This window comes from Trachypithecus francoisi, unplaced genomic scaffold (assembly GCF_009764315.1).
Source record: "Trachypithecus francoisi isolate TF-2019V2 unplaced genomic scaffold, Tfra_2.0 Lachesis_group15, whole genome shotgun sequence".
NCBI lineage: Eukaryota > Metazoa > Chordata > Mammalia > Primates > Cercopithecidae > Trachypithecus > Trachypithecus francoisi.
The window spans coordinates 67,186,120-67,208,547 of NW_022681460.1; the positions used below are offsets into that span (position 1 = coordinate 67,186,120).

The following is a 22,428-nucleotide window of genomic DNA, read 5'->3' on the forward strand; positions in this document are numbered from 1 at the left end:
GATACATGGTTGCTGGTATAGATAAATGGATGACCGAAAGCTGAACATCGTCATTCCGAGTGGATAAAGAAAATGTAGTACCTCTGTATACACCATGGAATACTACTTGGCCATGAAGAGGAATGAAATAATGTCCTTGCAGCAATTTGGATGGACCTGGAGGCCATTATTCTAAGTGAAGTAACATAGGAGTAGAAAGCCAAAATCCACATGGTCTCACTTGTAAGTAGGAGCTAAGCTATAAGCACACAAAGGCATACAAAGCGATACAATGGACTTTAGAGAGTCAGAAGGGGAACGGTGGGGGGAGTCTAGGGATAAAAAAAACTATATATTAGGTACAATGTATACTACTCAAGTTATGGGTGCAGTAAAATCTCAGAATTCACCACTATATAATTCATCCATGTAACCCAAAACCACTTATACCCCCAAAGCTATTGAAATAAATAAAAATAATAATAAAATAAAGAAAAAAAAAAAGGAAGACCTCATTCTGAGGAAGGCTTTTAAAGAGAAGCATCACTATTTGTCAATTGTGCCTCGACAAAGCTGGAGGAGGGGAAAAAATCAAGAGCAGCATCAGACACTTCTGTTGAGTGAATCTGCCCCCCAAGGAAATCACGTGGAAAGCCGTGAGGGTCTTCAACAACCCAGAAGTATCAGCCGGCATGTTGTAGAAAAGGCACGTGGAGCCTTACACGGGACACTGAGGTTACACGCAGATCATCTTTGCATTATTATGCAAAGTGCTTGGTCACATAAAACAGAAACCAAGAAAACATTTTCTACATAAAATAGCTAGTTGCAGTGATGAATCGCTTTATTTTCCTTTCTTTTCATACTCCACCAGCTCCCCCACTCCAACCACATACACAAAGAAAAAAAGAAATCAATAAACCAGAAATGTGATGCCTTTTCTCAGGTCATCAAAATAAAAATGTGGGGAGGCGGAAGGCTCTGGCAGCTCTCCAGCTGTCCATTCACCACTTCCTGCTTGCATTTCTCACAGGGAAAGCATTTTACAGCCCCAACTACAGCAGAGATCCTGGCAGCGTAAGTCCCTCAATTAGAATCCCAAATTAAGAGTGCTACTTTTAAAATGACTAATGAAAAATTAACTAATTGGAAGCACAAGAGCAAATACTGTCCCCCCGACCACCTAAAAGTGGAACATTCTAGAGCAGTGTCCTCACTGTGTGGAAGAGCCTGTGGCTTTGCAGTGGCCTTTGTTCTAGCCTAGCATGTTATTTAGAAAAAATGATGCTTATAAAATGAGGGCTTTGCGCTATCCATTACAACCCAGGGAGAGGAGTCAGTGTACTCTGTCTCTGGTGACACGGTTCAGTGCACCACAGTGGCCAAAACAGACTCCAGAGTGCTGGCCGGTGGGAGTAACACAGAAGACCTGCTCCTGCTGCAGCATGGAAATATGTGCTGTGCCTGCATATTTGGGGACCCCAGCCTCACCAGACACAGCAGGATACCTGAAATTATTTTGGAGAGGGAGGGGATCCATTCTGTCACCTGAAAACCACAGTCCTATTTATAGACCCACGAGGCATAAGGAAGGGGGCTAGAATCACTGTCTATTAGGGAGAAGACAAAAAGAGGTGAGGTGCCTCTCCTCTATGGTGCAGAATCAGGACCATGACCTTTTCCCACACTTGTTAGCATTGGTGCCTAGGTACAAAAGATAAGACAGAAGACGAGCTAGAACCCTGAAAATTCTCATAGTCAAATCACAGCAAAGTGCTAGGTTGTGAGGCTGAAACCCCATCTGAGTATGACCTGAACTTCAACCTGAAGGGGCTCTGCTTGGGCTAAGCTCTCTCTGCCTCCAGCCTCACCAACCCCCCCTCCCCCTGCCCACACAGGGAGAGAATATGCTAAGACACCTATGAATATTCCAACATCAAAAGGTAGTGGTACCCAAGGGCACATACCATTGCCTGGGGAGCAGTTACTTTGGGAAAGAAGAGAAGGGAATGGGAGTCTCTGAAAGCAGGACTTTAGATGGGCTTACGCCATAGTTCTTAAAATGTAAGAAATGAAGAAAATATGGCAAAACATTAACTTCAGCATGTACATGTGTATGTTTGTTTTCTTTTTCCCTGTACTTTTCTGCATGTTTGAAATAATTCCTAAATTAGAATTCTTATACAAGTTATTATTTATACTTAGAAATGGCTAAGACAGTAAACTTTAGATTATAATGTACTTTACCACAAGTAAAAATTCTTTTAGCAATTTGTAAGACACTTTCATCTGCCAGACCTAAGATAGTGGGTCTGGGCTTGGTGTAAGGAGCAGCCATCTGACAATCAGAGTCTTTTCCCAGTGGGGTTCCCATATGAAGGTTGGCATTTTTCCCACACTTTGAGGGAGGCTGGACAGGTCTGACTTCCAAGTAGTGCTGAAAATGTACTTTTTGCTCTCAGTGATGGCTAAGCTAGAAACCTTTCAAGATCCCTACATATCTTCAAAGATCTCAATAGACCTCTGCATCTCTCTAGTGTATAGAAATTTGGTTTGACAGAAACCTATCATGTTTCTCTAAGTTATCAGTTAGAGGCACTACTTCTTAGCCATGATGACTTTAACTGTATTGGATGTAAAATCCTATAATGCTAGGAAAAGTCTGGACCCCGACTCTTGGCACTAATGGGTACCTCTGGAACCTTGAAGGCTTTGTTTTGGAACCAATAAAAGGAAGTACAACTTTATATATCAGGGAAGTTCTAAGCAACAGAGCAGAATAGATCCATAATGGAATGTTTGAAGAAGCAAAGAGGTTTTCTTCACCTTCCAGGTTAGCAACCTGATGGATAGCCATACCCTCCTACAAAATGCTCCCTGGTACAAAAATCTCAGGATGTGATCCCAGGAGGAACGATAGGTCTGAGCCAACATGGCATGGAAGAGTCTAAGCACAGATTCCTGCCTTACACTCAGGAGTTAGTTTTTCTCCTCCAAAGCTGTGGATGATAAAGGAAATGTAATGGAGAGTACATATAAACCAGTTGTTGGTTGCATGTGGACGCTCACGCCTGTAATCCCAGCACTTTGGGAGGCCAAGGTGGGCAGATCACCTGAGGTCAGGAATTTGAGGCCAGTCTGGCCAACATGGTGAAACTCCATCGCTACTAAAAACACACAAATTAGCCGGGCGTGGTGGTGCATGCCTGCAATCCCAGCTGCTTGCGAGGCTGAGGCAGGAGAACGGCTTGAACCCGGGAGGTGGAGGTTGCAGCGAACCAAGATCGTGCCACTGCACTCCAGCCTGGGCAACAAGAGCAAAGTTCTGTCTCAAAAACAAAACAAACCAAAATAAAACAACAACAACAAAAAAACCCAGCTGTTCTTGGTGACTGAGGAAAAGCAAGTGGGCTATGCTACTTGGCAGATGTGATTCAGGACAATAGATGATTTAATATTGATTCATACTAATTGAGCTGGTAGGCTACACCAGTTACTGTGCAGGCTCTTTACACACAACCTGGCCACAGACCCCAATGTGTCTCTTGGGAATCAAATACTTAAAAGAATGTTAACACTGCCCTTTATAAAGTGATATTAACTATGAATCACAATTGTCTCCAAATATATCCCTGAAGGCAGCCTGTTTATCTTAGGCTCAGACATCTATCTGATGGTGTGTGTTTCTCTAGCTTATCAGTTCATTTAGAGGGACTGTGTATTTAGCAGAAGTGAATTTCACCTAATGATACTTGCTTCTGTATTTCTCAGGCCTGATACATTTCAGTAATGTATAATTCTTTTTTCCACCATTAACCATGGTTTTGGTGTGTCTTTCAGCAACAGAAATGCTATTAGCTACTGATATCCCTGAAGCAGAGTCCTTGAAGGAAAACGCATTTGAATTCAGTAACTAGAAAGGATACTCCTTTAAGATGAATGATTTCAGGAATATTTCTGATGGCAGATTGCAAGAATACAGAGCAAGATAAGACTGAGTCAATGGAGCAAAGGGTATGGTATATTCAAATAGACTTCATAAAAGCTGTGAGCTCACTGATGATTCTGCTCAAAGGCTGTAAAAATAAGCTGTCATTTAGGTTAGGAATTTGCAAGCCAATCGATACGGAATTCTCTGCTCTACATATTCACTGCGGAGAGACATCTCCTCCTTTAACGAAAGCTGATGAATTTCATTTATTCACTAACCAGTCTATTCAATAAGAACACAACTCCTTGTGTGCTCTGAGAAGTAGTCAATCCTTAGCTGGGCGAAAACCTCCCAGCTGGTCAGTCACTTTTGTGCTCAGCTGTCCCACTGGCCTGCTGGAGGCTGCACATCTCAATAGTACTGCAAGTGGAGTCTACCCAAACTGTAATTCCATTCTTGCAGACACTTGGTGCAGAATCCTCTTCAACTATCACCTAGAAACATGCCTGGAAAGGCAGCGGCGGCACATGAGGTTTTCTTTTGTTCCCACGTCTGCCCTGGGAATTTATGTCTTTGTGCTATTTGACCTTGGCTTGTGAAAGAAGAGGACAGAATAAGAGACTCCAGGGACCTAAGCACATACTGGCGGCATACGTGGGGCCTGCTGTGGCAGACCTCACAGGGAACACCTCTGTGTGTTCAGGGACTTACTGTCATACTCTTGTAACAGCTCCACCGCTGTCAAGAGAACAGCTCTGTGTTCTGGGTCCCTGATATTTAACTCATCCAAGTCTTCCTCCTCCAGCAGCTTAAAGGTGTCCAAATCTTCATATCCATTGAACAGGAAAGTGGGCATGTGCTCCTGTGAGAGGGAGAAGGAAGACAGAAGGGAGTCAGCCAGCTCAGCCACGTGATATCACTGCCAACGACTAGCCTGCAACCCCCACACTGTTCTCATAGTCATCTTCATGTTAATCAAAAGATGAGAAAGTATCATTTGCAATGGATCCTGAACATCCCAGTCCTCTGGCTTAGTAGGCAAGCAGGGTGTTTTATTAACCATGGGTTAGGAAGATGTACACTGCAGGCTGTGATGGATTCTGCAGGCTTGCACTATAATTGTACTCTTGATAAGAGCTAATTCCTTTACCTCCACAGAGCCCACAGCAGAGGAGACGCCTCCTCCATTTACAGAGCTATTAAAATCCAGCATGTAATTCCTCAGGATCTAGAGTTTTGCAAAGAGGAAACGTAATCTCTCATTGCAGACTCACACTAGTAGATGCTGGGAGTGATGGTGGAGGGGAGGTGGGCACGGAGTTTCCTCGTGGCCCCTGTGGACCTAGCTGTGATCAAGGTGCCAGGAGTTTCTGCCTACAGCTCTTCCAGCAGCAAGGTTTGATCTGGGACTCATGCTATCACCCATAGCTGAGGTCAAGGGCAGTGTTAGAAAACTGGTAACTCTTTCTGTAGAATGGATGCTCATCACAGTAACGAGTCACCCTTACTGGACCACACAGATCAGCCCCAATCCTACCCTAAAAATGCCCTCCCTTGCTCAGTGTAGGAGAGAAAAAGGCACTGAGGTAGTAGCGTGTGACGAGAATCCTAAGCGACTGACTTTTAGGTTAATCCGATCCAGGAGATCCTCCACAGACTTGGGCTGGGGCGGTCTTCCTTTCCGCCGCCTCCTGGTGGGGCGCTTGGGCTTCTCCTCGTCCTCGCTGAGCACGTCCACGTAGATGAACTTGAATGTGCCGACTTTGTTGTTCAGCAGCCCCATCCAAGTCCCCATGGGCGGCTTGCTGATGATATCAATGATGTCTCCTTTCTGTGGCCCAGGGAGCAAAGATCTTTCCATTAGGTATATTCCATGAATGTACAGATCATGAGTCTGTCAGATACACAGGTCATGCAGAAGTGAAGATGCCATGAAGGCCAGAATCGGGGTCCCACAAGTCACCCCTCTGAGTGACCCGCATAGGATGTGACTGTGAGCTCAGCAGAGGCCAGACAGGTGTACAGAATTCCACACAGGCCCTTGGTCACAGCCCCTCCGCCCTCTTGCCCTGCAGAACCAGGGGTGCCTGGGGTGCCCCTGGTGCTCTCAGCCAGGCTGCCCACCTGGCACTCTGTACGCCTTCCTGCCTCAGAGGGCTCCCACTTCTTGGAGAAGGCACTTCCCACCTGTCCTAACCAGTGTCAATTCTGGCCCTGTCATGGCTGCACACACTTTGTGGAACCCCATCTGTCCATAAAGGTATCTCTGAGCACACCGAAGGCAGAAATCTTTCTTCAGATGGAGAAAATATAGAAACCAGGTGTGTGGAGCAGGAGGTGGTGGGGAGAGGGAGGGTGTGCAATAGGAATTCTAGAGGGAAGCTGAGGTCAGAGGGGTGAAGTGATGATAACCCAGGGATTAACACGAGACCCTCCCTCTGCCTCGAGGGCTGGCTGGTTCTTGTTCTGTTTTTCACTACACAGGAGACCTGTGATCGAGGTAGCCAAGATACTGTCCAGTCTATACCACAGTAGTCTAGCATTCAACAGTGAGGAAAGAAAGCCTCCTAGAGAAAAGGAAGAGCCCAGTTAGCTGCTCTGAGGCCAGGGAGAGAGATACCTTGAGCTTGAGTGAGTCTGTGTCATAGGGACTGGGGGTGAAGTCAGTGTGCACCCTGGCACGCCCGCAGAACGGGCCTCGGTAAGGCGGCTCTTCGTCATCCCCATCTTCCGACTTGACGCTTTCCCGGTTGCTGGTTGAGGAATCAGTGGTGCTCACTGTTTGACCACCTGTACAGGAAACAGAGGAAGAACAAGGGTAGATACAGATTTCCCACCCAGCAAAGCAGAAAGGTATTGAAGGTAAGGCAGATTAGGAAACGAAGGCCCAGAGAAAGGAAGCATCGAGCCACAACCCTCTGTCAGGACCAGGGCAGGGACCAGTTATGAATTCTCCGAGTGTTATCCCTCAGTTCCTCACTGGACAGGGGACTCACAGCAAGTTACCCTCAAGACCTGGGAATCCACGTGGCACCGAGGCTCCCATGTGGAAGACACTGCAGGATCAGTCACTAGACTCTGCTCTTAACATTCGTGACCTCTCAGTGGTAATGCACACTCTTTTGAACCATTTTACAGATGAGGAAACAAATTCAGAGTGGTCATATCATGTGCCCCAAAGGGTAAGAACTTAGTGGTAGGCTTAAATTTGATCTCGGGGCACGGTGGCTCACGCCTATAATCCCAGCACTTTAGGAGGCCGAGGTGGGCGGACTGCTTGAGTCCAGGAGTTCCATCAGCCTGGGCTACGTGGCAAAACCCCCTCTCTGCAACAAAAGTAGCCGGGTGTGGTGGCATGCCTCTGTAGTGCAGCTACTCGGGAGGCTGAGGCAGAAGGAGGATCCCTTGAGCCAGGGAGGCAAAGGTTGCAGTGAGCTGAGATCACAACACTGCATTCCAGCCTGGGAGACAGTAAGACTCCATCTCAAAAGATAAAAATAAAATAAAATAAAAAGTTGATCTTTTCCTTCATACCATTCAGCCAACTCCAACTACCATTGGCCCGAATTTATCAGTCACATATAAAATTCCCCTCCCTTCCCCACTCCCTTTATTTTGCTGGTCACCTGCATGTGCTTGTCTCCCTGGCTTATTCCCCCTGCTCTCTAGATCCTTCTTCTGAGATGCTTTCCCTGTTGTCTCTGATCAAAATTCATCACCTCCTCTTTTGGGCTGCTGCTGCTGCATGTCTACTAATAAACAGACACGACTCTGAGTCCAGAGAGTTTGCAGGTCTGGTTCTCTAATAGCACCTGAAGGGCAGGACTTGGTCTTATTCACCTTAAAATTGCCTGAACCTAGTGCTCAGTATATGTCACATATTAACTCCAAAGAAAATAATCTACAATGACAAACTAGACTTACTCATGGAGCTCTGCCCACTCAGAGAACTGCGAAGACTTTCTACAGAACCCCCGGCCTTGAGCTTGGGCTTGTCCAAGTGTTCGGGGTCAGGCTGTGAAGGCGGAGGGGAGCCAGGCATTCCATCGAGGCCCGAATCCTGCCATGGGTTTCAACAAAATGAAGAAGTTCATCAGAGTGGACAGGTGTTGTTTTGTAATTCTCAGTGACTTGGCCTTCAATGAAATCAATCAAATCAATCCACACTCATATTTGATTCCATAACCAATATTCTCCTCCTTTTAAACCTATATCCTTGCTTACTTTAAAGTTATGGACAATGTTACTATTTATTAACCACTCAAATATTATTTTTCATTCTCAAGTAGATATTCTTGAAATCTCCAAGAAAAAAAAATCTATCTACCACACAGACAAAATACGTAAAGGCTTAGTGACTCAGCACACACAAAAGCCCAGTAGCAAGGCTGGACTTCAAATGTAGATCAAGTACAATCCATGATTAATGGAATACCTGGAAGTGCAGTCAGAGGATATTTAATCTATGGATAGGAAACATTTGCACTTTTAAAAAAGTATACTCCTTGGGGGAAAAAATTGGCTAGATTCTTATGTTTCTATTTATACAAATTATTGGCATTGGCTAAAGAAATACAAAATTAAAACCCAAATATACAGCAAACATACTATTTTCCAGTCTACAATAAAATTTCCATATCTCACTCTAAAGTCTTAGCTTCTTTCACTTTTCTAAAGTGCTGTCAGTAAAAAGCTGGGAAGTCTCTTTCAGACCAGAATCCTGATGGGAGTGACTCAGCAGTCCTTTGTGCATTTTGGGTAGCTAAGTATTACCCTCTCAGCGGCTCCCCATTTGCACATTTGAGCATAGCATGCGTATTTGATTCATGGTGCTATATCAATACCCAATGTCACACTTTAGAAAGTTTGCAGTGAGAATTGTTTACTTGCCAAAATAGAAAAGTCTCTGGCATACTACATATGGCCACAGCCACATGAGCACAAAACCAACTAAACGCAACCTGCTATTTGCATGCTGCCGAATCATCAGAAGGGCCTTAACACAGTTCCACAGGCCCTATAAACATCTGAGGACATCAGCAACAGTAGTTTCTGATCCCACACACATTAGTGCTTTCAGTGTGAGGAAAGTGGGCAAGCGACCTCAAAAATAACAAAGAAAACTAAAGTTGACATTATTAGGAAGTTACTGAAGCTCCAAAGTATGAATTCCTTAAAAAAAAAAAAAAAAAAAAATTCATTCCTCCTTTCTGCATCATAAAATAAGCGATGTTTTTCCATCAAAATCTTCTGTAATGCTTCTGAAAAAAGCACGCAGTTTGAAAAACAGCAATAGTAAATGTGGATCTCTGATATATTTTCAAATGCTTTTTAAAATTATTAATTTTTTAATCACGTGTTTATTAATTACCTACAATAACAGGCACTATTCCAGGTACTGGGCATATAGCAGTATCAGAGAAAACAAATATCCCTGCCATAATGGTTGCTATATTTACTCAAAATTTTTTATTAAAAAACACACAAGGTGGGCGCGGTGGCTCATGCCTGTAATCCCAGCACTTTGGGAGGCCAAGGTGGGTGGCTCACAATGTCAGGAGTTCGAGACCAGCCTGGCCAATGTAGTGAAACCCCATCTCTACTAAAAATACAATAATTAGCCAGGTATGGTGGCACGCACCTGTAGTCCTAGCTATTTGGGAGGCTGAGGCGGGAGAACCGCTTGAACCCAGGAGGCAGAGGTTGCAGTGAGCCAAGACCACACCATTGCACTCCAGCCTGGGTGACTGAGTGAGACTCTGTCTCGAAACAAAAACAAAAACAAAAACAAAAAAACCAACCACACAAAACCTTCCATTATTTTTGCTTTACAGAAAAGTTATAATGATCAGTTATTTCTTTTATTCCTTATGTGAAATGACTGCTTTAAAAAAATAGAACTAAGCACATAAGATTGCTATATGGTAGTAAAATTATTGAAAAATGTCAAAATGATATTAAAATTTTATGTTTATGATTCATAAAGCATAAAACCTCTTTGAACATAAGCTGAAGAGTTTTTTTTTTTTTTTTTTGAGACGGAGTCTCGCTCTGTCGCCCAGGCTGGAGAGCAGTGGCCGGATCTCGGCTCACTGCAAGCTCGGTCTCCCGGGTTTACGCCATTCTCCTGCCTCAGCCTCCCGAGTAGCTGGGACTACAGGCGCCCGCCACCTCGCCCGGCTAGTTTTTTGTATTTTTTAGTAGAGACGGGGTTTCACCGTGTTCGCCAGGATGGTCTCGATCTCCTGACCTCGTGATCCGCCCGTCTCGGCCTCCCAAAGTGCTGGGATTACAGGCTTGAGCCACCGCGCCCGGCCAAGCTGAAGAGTTTTAGTGGCTGTTTCAATTTGAGGGAAAAGCAAACTTAATAAAATGCTTTAAATTAGTATCATGCTTTCACTAGCATGCTGACTGCTTCATTGCTGTGAAGAAATATAGAACCACTATCACTCCCTCATCCATAGAGACAAGAGAATGAAAAGAATAAAGAAAACAATCATGGATAAGACACACTGAAGGCAGTCCAACATCTCCTGCAGGTCTAATAAGCCACGGTTTCTGAGCCTGAGCACTGATCATTTTGGATGGACAGTTCTTTGCTGTGGGGACTGTCCTGTCCATGCTAAGATGTTTGGCAGTGTCCCTGGCCTCTACCCTCTAGATCAGCATTCTGCAACTCCCAGGCCACGGACCAGAACCCGTCTGTGGCCTGTTAAGAAGTGGGCCGCACAGCAGGAGGTGAGTGGCGGGTGAGAAGGCCAAGCTTCATCTGTTTTTACAGCCACTCTCCATTATTCGCATTACTGTCTGAGCTCCACCTCTTATCAGATCGGCGGTGGCATTAGATTCTCATAGGAGCACGAATCCTATTGTGAATTGTGCACATGAGGCATCTAAGTTGCAGACTCCTTATGAGAATCTAATGCCTGATGATCTGTCACTGTCTCCCATCACCCCAGATGGGACCATCTAGTTGCAGGAAAACAAGCTCAGGCTCCCACTATTCTACATTATGGTGAGTTGTATAATTACTTCATTATATATTACAATGTAATAACAATAGAAATAAAGTGAACAAGAAATGTAATGCACATGAATCATCCTGAAACCACCACCCACCCCAGCTCCATGGAAAAACTGCCTTCCACAAAACCAGTCCCTGGTGCAAAATGATTGGGCACTGCTGCTCTAGATGCCAGCAATATCCATTCCACTTCATCTCAACCCAGTCTGACCACTGAAAGACATTGCCCTGGGGTGCATGGGGGAGCAAAATGATACCCTCTCACCCCTTCCCCATGAGAATCACTGTAATCAACTGAAGCTGCCAGGCAGGCATTGTTTGAATCAAGTGAGGTGGGTGGCAGGCTGGTGATGTTGTCATTCGCATAGGGGCAATGCTTGGTTTTAGCTCACTGTGCCCACCAGAGAGCAGCAGCTGAGCAAAAATGTCTGCTTTCACCGCTGATTTTATTTGGTAAATAAACTGCATTACCTACATATTTCAAGCAGACAACCAGCTCATACACAGGTACTTCAACAGGTTACAAAATGAATGCTGTACAGGTGCCGGAGGAGAGTGTCTTGAAAATCAAATGGTCATAATTACCTTGAGGTCCAGCTCTCCAACTGTCTTTACTCCCTCCACCCATGCAATTAAGACAGAAACAGTCATTTTTCTAGCAACAAAATTATAGATCTGGGGGGGAAAATCTATTCTGTGATACCTTTCTTCATGGCTACAGATAGGGCAAATGAGGGAAAACACCCTGCTCTGAAACATTATTACCAAAGTCTGGTACCCAGGAAGAACTCCGAGTTTCTTTCTTAGACTGGCTATGTGCTTCTAGAACAACTTATGCTATGATTGACAAGTCTGCTGTTCAAAAAAAAAAAAGTTTTAGTTGTGATTCAGGTAACATCCATTCTGTAGCAAGGCATAGTTTAGAAAATAAAATGCTTCCTTTGCATTCAAATTTACAACGCCTATTGCACTGAAGAGTAACCATTTCTTTACATGTCTCTTTCTCTTGTCTGTACACAGAAGGCAAGTCCTATATTTTGTATTCCCCAGCACCAAGCACAGTGCTGAACAGCCCAAAGTGCTTAATAAATGTGTGCTGAATACAATGTTTCTCTATGTAAATAAAGCACGGACTTGGAGCAGGTTAATGCCAAGGAATATGTATATTTAGCACCATTTAAAATCTCAGGTGGGCCATCCTCAGCTTTTCTTGTCAGGAAGAACCAAGGGAACATTCTACCATGTAGCTGCATACCTGCTCAGACACAGAGCTGCTGTATTTTTTAGACATTCTCTTTCTCATCGTCTCTTTCACTGATTTCACCTTTTTCCCAAGAGAGATGCGAGAGGCAGTAGGTGATTTGATGACTTCTTTGTACACAAAGTCTCCTTCTTTACCCTGTAAAACAAAATGTTGCAAGTATTGTTGGTCGCAAAAGATGAAGGACAGGTTTTATTATTTAAACCATTACTGTCCTAGCTCTCAGAAATATGGGCATTCCTCAGGATCTTTAAGTTTTTCTTGTGTTAACTCTGTGCTGTTATTTATCTCTTTGATTAAAAATGAAAGCTTATTGACTATAGGGCTTTTTGTTTGTTTGCTTACAGTGGGATGTGAGTCAGTTTTTATTTTACTTACTTTTAGTACATCCTTATCAGGTTACATTTTTCCCGCTATTTTTAACACCCAAGGGGACTGCATTTCATCAGTAAAGAGTGATTTACCTTTGGGAGGCCGAGGCGGGTGGATCACGAGGTCAGGAGATCGAGACCATCCTGACTAATACGGTGAAACCCGTCTCTATTAAAAATACAAAAAATTAGCCGGGCGTGGTGGCGGGCGCCTGTAGTCGCAGCTACTCGGGAGGCTGAGGCAAGAGAATGGCGTGAACCCAGGAGGCGGAGCTTGCAGTGAGCCGAGATCACGTCACTGCACTCCAGCCTGGGCGACAGAGTGAGACTCCGTCTCCAAAAAAAAAAGAGTGATTTACTATGTTCATGTAATCCCAGCAATGAGCAATGAGGGAGAAGAGGGATAATACTACTGAATTGCCCTGAGAAAGAGGTTAGAACAAATGGTTAAGCTCACTCGTTAGAAGAGCAACATCTGATTGGATTTCCATCACTATAGCGCTCAGTGTGTACATTTCTCTCTTAACAAACTAGATTGTGGTCATCTCTCATTCTAGTTTGCATTTTTTTTTTAAACGAACTTTTCTCTGAGAAAGAAAACAAATCATATTTTCTCTCATTTCTAAAAAAGATTGACAGCAGAAAACTCTTGGCTTAAGAATCAATATAATTTGATAGTCAAATAAAATAGTTTAAATTTCTTCCAGGAAATTTTCAAAACATTTCATATACATCCCAGGTGGGTATTTTAGCTGACACATGATCATAACAAACATGAAACATGAAATCTTCATTTTACAGTTTTATGACACAATGCAAAGGACAAACTAAACTATATATAAGACTCACCAAAGGCCGGGCGCAGTGGCTCACGCCTGTAATCCCAGCACTTTGGGAGGCCAAGACGGGTGGATCACAAGGTCAGGAGTTCAAGACCAGCCTGGCCAACATGGAGAAACCCCATCTCTACTAAAAATACAGAAATTATCTGGGCATGGTGGCATATGCCTGTAATCCCAGCCACTCGGGAGGCTGAGGCAGGAGAACTGCTACATTGGGACGGAGGTTGCAGTGAGACAAGATTGCAGACAAGATTGTGCCACTGCACTCCAGTCTGGGTACAAAGTGAGACTCTGTCTCAAAAAAAAAAAAAAGACTCACCTTCACCCTTGGGGTCTGAGAAAGCAAACTTTAGGGAACCGAACCTGTGTGCCACGGTGGTGGCCTGTCCCTGGACTATGACCTCAAAGCAGGTCTGAGGGGGCAGACACCTGGGCCTGACACCAGATCCCTGAGGAGTCTGGTCTGCTTTGGTCCCACAGAGACTAAGTTCACTCCAGGACACCCCAGACCACAAAACCCTAGGCTTAGTATAGGCCATGCGGGGCCAGATACTGGGCCTATAATAAGACTGGTGATCCAAAATGCCAGCACATACCCACAGGGCTCCACTTCGTGGCACTATGTGTGTGTCGTAGTTACGTGCTAGAAACTAGCAAGAAGAAAAGGCCATGTGCAAAATGACTCAGACCACAGAGGCCAGACTTATCTGGATTTGTTACTTCAAGAAAACCGGAAGCAAAGGCACTAAAGGAACTGTGCTACTCAGGGAAGGAGACGGCAGTGAGAGTGGTCATTATTCATTCCATGTGGAACGGTGGAGTCCGTAAGGTGAGTGAAATAGAGCTTTCCTCTAAATGTGACTGAGGATTACCAAGGAAAACAGTACCTACTATCATTTCTCAAAGATGCTCAATGGTCAACTATTGTCAGCCTCATTGCCTGAATCCATATCTTTTGCTTTCCTCTGACGCTACTCACCATTGGGTCAGAATTATTACTGCCAACGTGCAGAGAGCGATTTGTCAAGTCAAATCCTCCAAAACTGCAGGTTCTCTGTGGAAAAGAGGGCAGGGCAGAAAAACTCCCATTATGCTTAAGCCAGCCGGCGGTGCACCAACCCAACAGTCCCCATTTGCAGGACATCTCTGAATCACAAATATGTGTACAGGATGAAAGTAGAACACGAGAAATGATGAGAAAAAAACACATGAGTCATGTCGTAAGGAAACTTCACTCATTTTTCCCTTTCACAGGCCACTGGAACTTTGCCTACCCCAGAAGTCTAGAATCCTCTTAACATGCAAAAACCAACCGCTTAAAAAAAGCCTAAACAACAACAACAACAAAAAACCCTCCATGAGTCCAGTGCTGTGAGATTCCCTGTCTCCAGCACAGAACTTCCCCTAACATCAGCTACATTCAGTAGAGATAATGAAGGGATATGTGTTAGAGGATCCATGTGCTCAGGCATCCTGAAAACCCAGGTCTAAAATCCCATGGCTCTGACACCAACAGCAAGCTTTTCAAACAGACTTTCATTTTGTTTAGTTTTAAATCGCTGAGAAGAGGAGGGGGAAAGGTTATGTTTATAGTTGTCCAATCAGGCCAAGAGAATTACTCACTCACTGCTTCCCCATGCTAGCCAAAAACGCTGGTAACTTTCCCATCTAACTGACCAAGTTAAGTAACGATGACCCTTTTCTCTCGGTGAATGAAGATGCCACATTTGCCCAGAAAGAAAACGGATGAATCGGTGACTGTCTTTGACCACACTCTTTAATTTCAATAGGAAAAATGCTGATGTTATAAACAATGAAAACTTTATTATCCTTTTAGGTGGTTGCAAAACTTCACAGAACTGCTTATATTTTAGTGATTTTTGTATTTGCAGAACTTGGTTCAAATTCACTGTTGTTTTTCTGGTAACTTTTTTCATGGAACAGCTTATATCTTAGTGATTTTTGTATTTGCAGAACTTGGTTCAAATTCACTGTTGTTTTTCTAGTAAAAGCCTCTGAGCGACCACCCTGCGCCCCGCAACGCACATTAATGTTACAACTAATTATCTTTTTTAAACATCAGTAATGAAAGTTTAATTGTAGATTCAGGGTTCAATATTTTGTATTACCAGCTTCTCAGAGAAGTCTAATGAACAGCTATTAAATGGAAGAAATGAACAGAAAGTACAATGTATTTGGTTGGTGCAAAAATAATTGCGGTTTTGCCATTATTTTCAATGGCAAAAACTTTGATTACTTTTGCACCAACCTAATATACTATAAGCATTACTTATTTATTTAAAAAAAAAAATATATATATATATAATTAACTGAATTGATAAAGTAGAAACATCCTAGAAGGAAAATGTCTAGGTTTTTGAAATCACAAAAATCTAGACACAAATCCTGGTTCTGCCACTTACTTGCTGTGTGATCTCAGGTAAAGTACTTACACTCTCTGAGCTTTAGATTCATTATTAAAATAATACTTATATCACGTTTGAAGCCTTCTAGCGCACTGCCTGGCACAAGGCAGACACTCTGTGAAATGCTGATTTCTTCCATGACTTTTCATTAAGGCTGTACTGAGAATGTGGTAGTCATCCTGGCAGCTGTTATATTGAAGTTGAGGCTTAGTTAACATTATAAATATGCAAATGCAGAGGTGGAGCTTTGTTCTGGGCCTTACAATCTAATCTGGGAGTTCAACTATAAAATCGGAGCATACCAGGAATAGGCCACAAAGTGAGAGATGGCCATTGGGGCACAGGGGAAGGCCAAGAGATAAGGAAAGCATTTCATGACAACCGACATCAGGATGACTCAGAGCTGTTCTTCTTCACCAGTGCTGCTTCTGCTGCTGTTTTAAATAATCTACTACCGATTTATTTTCTAATAGACATTATCCTAATTCTATATTAAATATCAATGAGCAATGTGATTTCTTTTATCGTCAACTTAACTGGACCTATATCTATTCTATAGAAAGAGAAAAGCCTTTCTACACAAATATATTCACCAAATCACCTAACGGGGTAAGCAATGCTATGACCACCTCTCAAGGCTAATTTTTAACATTAACTTTCTCTTTCCAGCTTATAATGCCATGTACATTTCCTCCTTCTTGCAAAAGCAGTGATTTTATTCTAGTTTCTTTCCTGTGACTCAGGGCTTCACAGACACGGTATGGCGCCCAGATGCCTCATTACTGTATGGTTTTGCATGTCCCTGCTTTAAACTACAGCATCGACTGCAATGTTGGAGCCCAAGTTATTTCTGATGCATATGAAATAACTGTGAAAGAATTTATGTGGAAACTATGACTGCAATAAATTAGAATCTCATTTAAGTTTTCATATGCCTATTGTATGCCTTTATTTCTAAAATGAAAAACTTAAAGAATGGACTAGTTTTCTTAACTACCAACTGAAACCTCTTCCAATGATAGACTAAGATATCTGGAATTGATTCTTTTTAACAGTGGAGGAGTGACAAAGAATATAACAATAAAGATTGCTTGAATTAATTTCTAGCTTTTTCTATAAGATCAAGTAGTTCTTTAACAGCATTCCTTCAAAAGAGAAAATGGTCTGTAAAGAGACTCATAAAAAATAAATCAGTATATCAACCAGCCTTTGACGTTGATGACCTAAATAAAGGAAGCCTAAATGAAGTTGTTTTAGTTCATACACCTCCTATACTGATAATTATAAAAACACTTTAGATAGATGCTTGGGATGAGGAGGGCTAGTCAATGGAATGGTCATGCAGTTGGAAACACATGTTTTGGGGTTGAGTTTAAAAATGGACAAAATTGCAAAATGTCATGCATGTGTCTGTTCTCTCAAACAAAAATTGAATGACCAAATAAAATACGAGACAAGTGACCACTTCCAGTGAATACAAAGCATTATCATTTCCCTGAGGTTTCATCAAGCAAATATGGCATTTTGAAAGACAAAGAGATTGAAGTTGAAGAATAAAGGAAACTTTTAGATAAAATGAAAGAAATACCTGACAAGGAGAATGGAAAACAACTTTTTAAATAAATCTAGCAAAGAAATAAAATTAGTCCCTTTTTTAAAAAGTTATTTCTATTGTAAGATAGAATGCTTATTTCCTCTTACATTCTCTGGATAATTAGAAAGTTAAATTTTGATTGTACAACTCTACTACAAGAAAAGGAATATGCAAATATATAACTTCCTATTGAACACATAGTTTTACAAGTGTTGAAACTGTCCATTAGTGTCTCAGGCTCACAGTATTTTAAAAATACTCAGCTTCAGACTGATAATTGAGATAGGGATTACACAACAGCACGTTAGGTGCGGGTGGTACCTGGAGAGATTACACAACAGCACGTTAGGTGGGGGTGGTGCCTGGAAATGAGCTTGACCAGATGTCTACACTCAATGTCAGTGAAGAATTAATCACTGGTCCACAACGCTAACTAGCACAAATCCCAGAAATATAACTTCTAGAGACAAAGCCCTCATGGAGTTATAGTATGAATTCGACAATAAGTAACATGAGAGGCACATCAACAATTCAAGGTGCTCAAATTGGGAAAATTCTCAGTATTACATGATGTAAACTCAGAGGTGAGTCATCAATTAACAGAAGAAGTGGGTCTGTTCTATCAAGGTCATGTCAAAAGGTACAAGAGCAGACGAACTGGGCAGAACACTTCTGAAAGTAAAAAATAAATACATAAAACTAAGACTGGTCATTTTTCAAAATATCTGTGAGTCAGAGCAAACCAGAGGCTGAATGAGCGAGAAAGAGAATTGTTATTCTAAAGCAAAACCTCAATCAATGAAAAACTGTTGCCATGATACAGAAAGAGACAGAAGAAAAGTTCCCGCTACATACTAGCAGTATTAAAAGTATTGCAAGAATTACACGAATATGAAAGGACAGAAAATAAGATCTAGGGAGGAAGTCAACACGTGGAAATACTTGGAAAATCCAGGGGCTAGGAAGGACCTAACGATTCTTTTACAACAGAGAAGGTCGTTTTAAGAATGGCATTGACCAATCCGTCTTTACTTTCACAAAAGCAGAACCCGACTGAATGAATTTAAATTGCACTAATCGTCTGGGGAAGAACATCCTGTTCATGAATGTGAAGGCCCCCTGGGAAAACCACTATTGAAGGATACTCTACTCTTTCAGATCTTTAAAAGGGCCCACAGCCAACCGTCCTGAGTAGATCAAGCAAGGTGCCAGGTGACAGAGGGCCAAGAGCTCTACTTCCTCATTTTGCACCATTTTATATGGGCCACTGTGCAAACTAAAAGTTAGGTGGGAATTTCAGAAGGAAAAATATCTATATTCTGAAGTTCAAAGTAAATCATGCCTTGAAAATAAATCTTACTAGGTCTCTGATCAGCCAGTATTAAAAGTGAAAAACATCCCCTATTCTTTCAAAGTGAGTACTTCATTCCTTGCTGAGTACAGAAGAATCTATAGGCTAGGGGAAGGCATTTCCAAATGTTGATTTGTTTATAAAGATAAGAACATTGAATAGACTTAAGTAAAACAAAAAGGCTCCCATTTTTGTTGTTAGATTTACCAACTTTCTGCTTGCCTCTACTAATAATATAAATGTGCTTTATAATGTTTTCAAATCACCGAATTGGTGACTGTGATGATGGCAGTTTCTCCATGAGCCTGCTCCTATTGTTTTAATTTTAAAACCAAGAGCAGGCATCTCTTTCCAGGGTGAAATGCCCTTCTGTTTTGAATCAGCTTCTTTGAGGTCAAGTGACACAATGGCCGAGAATCAAGACAGCCATTCCTGGAGGCAGCCAAACCCCACCCCTGTACCCTGGAAGCCCCTCTCTGGATCAGCTTCAATGCTTATTTTAATGGGCACTCAAACAGCTTCATCTGACAAGAGGAGAAATGGAAGAGAAGGTGAAAGCTGCCTGGAAGTGAAAGCAGGATTTGAAATTGAAGGTGATGGTGGGATGTGCCCTGACCTCATGAGCAGGAGAGAGGGGAGAAAGTCAGTCCCCGCAGAAGAAAGGCCATAATGCTTGACTGCACATCACAGAAATGACAAGGCCGTCCTCGGGACCATCTTTGTGACTCACAGACTTCTGGTGGATTCTCAAGAGAACCCTTTTAGTACAGCGGTCCACCGTGGCGGCCCACTTCCTCTTTGCCTCCTCATCCTCCTCCAGCAGGCACCGCCTCAGGTCCTGTCTCTCAGCCTTGCTCAGGGTCCTGTCTGAGGCAGGCCGCACTAGCTGGGTCAGGTTCAGGTGGCTGTACAGGCTCCTCTCCACCACGTAGGTGATATTGAACTCGCTGACCGAGGTGCGCCCGCGCACCCTCCTGCCGGGGAAGCCACAGCTCCCGCCCCCTTTGCCTTTCTGCCGGAGCAGCTGCAGGTCACAGGTGGTGCTGGTGATGCCTTTTCTGGAGGGACGCTGGCAAAGAAAAGCTCTGGAACAGGAATAATTAGTATCCGTTTTCTTCAAGCGGATTTGCTTTCGGACACTCTGAAACTCCTCCAGGGACACCAGAAGGTGGTGCCTGCGACGGTGGTTGTCATAGAAGCAAACACCATCCGTACTTACCCCGTGGCTCAGGGACCCGAGACTCTTCTTCATCTCCCCCTCGGTGAGGGAGCGGGACACTTTCTGGGCCTTTTCTTCTTCTGGGTAGGAGAAGAATGTCCCCATCTTCTTGGGGGGCTTAATCAGGCCCCGACTCTCTCCTTTGCTGAAGGTTTTGACCAACTTCCGGCCAGCCCCCCAGGTGTCCAGGCTGCTGGAGGACGGAGACGTGGTGAGAGAGTCTGAGTCATCTTCGGGAGGTTTCTCAGGAGAGCCATCAAAGAAAAAAGGCTTCTTGTGCACACCAGAGTAGAGGGCGGACCGTTCATCCAGGACTTGCGAATTCTCGAACACGTGCTCCTCCGCACCTGGAGGGAAACCAACAGAATCTCTTGTGAAGATTGCACCTTTGCATTCTTGCGTACGTCTTTCTTTACACCCACCACCCTGCAAAAAATAAGCTAGCCCATATAGATAGCTAGCCCACAGCAATATCTTTCTCCGTATCATGACCCTCTTTATAAACCCAGCTCCCACTTACATATGTACAGAAAAATGAAAATATACTGTATAAATACATGGTTTCACATGAGCTCAACGTTAAAAGGTTTCCGATGTGTTTTCTCCTTCTTTAAATATCTTTGTAGACCTAACACCTTCACAGTCGTATTTAAAATGCCATTTGCAAAATCTAAGCTAGCCATAATCACAATATGCCTTAGCATTTAGAGATAATGCCCTTCCCAGTTTGTAAATGCAACCCTCTGAAACTAGGAATCAGGATCTTTCCCCCTTCTGAAAGGCACTCCTTTATGTTGGCTCTGGTGACTTTTTATAGTTGGAGTGTGATAAATGTCATGTGGCTGACAGTGATTGTTTTATTGGTACATATGCCATTTGAGCGATTAAATCTCCAAGGAAGTTGTGGTGGGGAGAAACACTATAAAGGGTTGTATCCTGCAAATGTGACTGACAAATCATCTCCAGCTGACAGGCCAAATGTAAAAAGTCAGGAAACTCAGTGATTCCGGCCAGATACTCCCATCAACTCAGGCCTCGCTAGGAAGCAACAAGGGCGTTTAAGGGCCCTGACACGCAGGCGGCTCCAGGGTCCCACTGGTCTCAGGGATTCCAGCTCTTGAAGCCCTCACTGGAGCCAGGTGGCAAGCCAAGCCCTCCAGAGCCCAGTGGAAAGGTTTGGACTTGCTGGCAGGAAAACCGAGTTCTTTTCCGCATGTGTTATGTGAACAGATGTGAGAAAAGAAGTAGGTCAAACTGTGGGTGTAGCGATCCCAACTGGCTGTGTCCCTTTAATTATAGGGAAACTTTGAGCTCTGCAGCTTTCCACCCGCTGAATTGTGAAGAGGAAAAAAGGAAAAGTTCCTTGGAACAGAAGGATGGCACTAAATATACCAGCTGGGACGAGGGCGCCAGTGTGTGGTAAATGTCAGAGAAAAAGGGGAGCTATGCTCAGTTCAGAGCGAAACTCAGAGGGGGAAAGAACGGCAGCAGTCCTTTAAAATTCTAAAAATGGCTTACTTTCCCAATTGATGGGATTTATAGGTACAAATCTAACAACAACAACAAAAAGAATACCTGCTATTAAATACAACCAAAGGTCAACTTTACATTCATGTCCAGCAGACGGTGGTGGGGAGGGTGGGAAGTGGGAAAGAAGATGTAAAAATCTGCCTGGCCCATAGTCCCCTGAAGAATTGTTCAGGGATCTTTCAGGGGGACTTTAAAGGCAGGATTTGGGGTTCTAACAGAAATTCACCAGCCCAGAGGCAGGGTACAAATACCCTGGAAGTTTCCCGCTCCTTCCTCAGGACACCTGACTGACAAGGTGTGAAGACCAAGGGTTCTCATGCTGTTGGAAATAAAAACGGCAACCTCTTCTAGTTACAGTCTACCCTCCACTTCCAAGAAGAAGTAACTGAGCCAAGATGAGAGGCACAACCTGTGGCAGAGGCAGCCCAACCACGGACTTCTCTATTAAAGAAGTCGAGTGTGGTTGTGGCTTCACCATCTGCCCAGGTGTCCATGCAGATGTGCAAAGGCCCTTCTCCACCCACAGTCCTAAGGGGTTTCAGGGAATTCAGGTGAGTCCACCCTGCGTATCCTAAGAATCTGTCACTCAGCAGCTGTTTTGGACATTTTCTGGGCTCTGTGCTTAGGATTGTTGTCAGAGATTCCAATACTTTGGTGTCACATCTGAGTCTGGAACCAGCTGGTGAACGCATGTCCATGACAAATGCAGCTCTATTCTCGGGTTCAGGAAAGCCAGCATCTGGTAAGGGGTTGTGAGGGATATGCAGTAAATACTTCCCAAGAGGCTGCATCTGCTGGTGCTGAGGGCAGGCCTCCTGTAGTGCAGGCTGTAGTGCACTGGGCCTGACCAGTGGCCTGGAATCCCAACCTTGACCTGGACTGCTTGAACTTGGAGCATTT

The 22,428-nt window shown here is 43.6% G+C and overlaps 1 protein-coding gene across 3 annotated transcripts in view; it reads right to left on the bottom strand.

The window, feature by feature from the left end:
- The window catches only part of SASH1 (SAM and SH3 domain containing 1), a 362,686-nt gene that overhangs the window by 12,298 nt on the left and 327,960 nt on the right, over window positions 1-22,428 (bottom strand). For all 3 annotated transcript variants that reach the window (XM_033235129.1, XM_033235128.1, XM_033235130.1), the window contains 7 exons: window positions 19,999-20,345; window positions 14,388-14,462; window positions 12,190-12,333; window positions 7,835-7,970; window positions 6,531-6,700; window positions 5,532-5,741; window positions 4,622-4,772 (listed from right to left, as the gene is read on the bottom strand). In XM_033235129.1, the coding sequence (XP_033091020.1) occupies window positions 4,622-4,772; window positions 5,532-5,741; window positions 6,531-6,700; window positions 7,835-7,970; window positions 12,190-12,333; window positions 14,388-14,462; window positions 19,999-20,345 (1,233 nt within the window). The remainder of the gene's footprint in view (window positions 1-4,621; window positions 4,773-5,531; window positions 5,742-6,530; window positions 6,701-7,834; window positions 7,971-12,189; window positions 12,334-14,387; window positions 14,463-19,998; window positions 20,346-22,428) is intronic.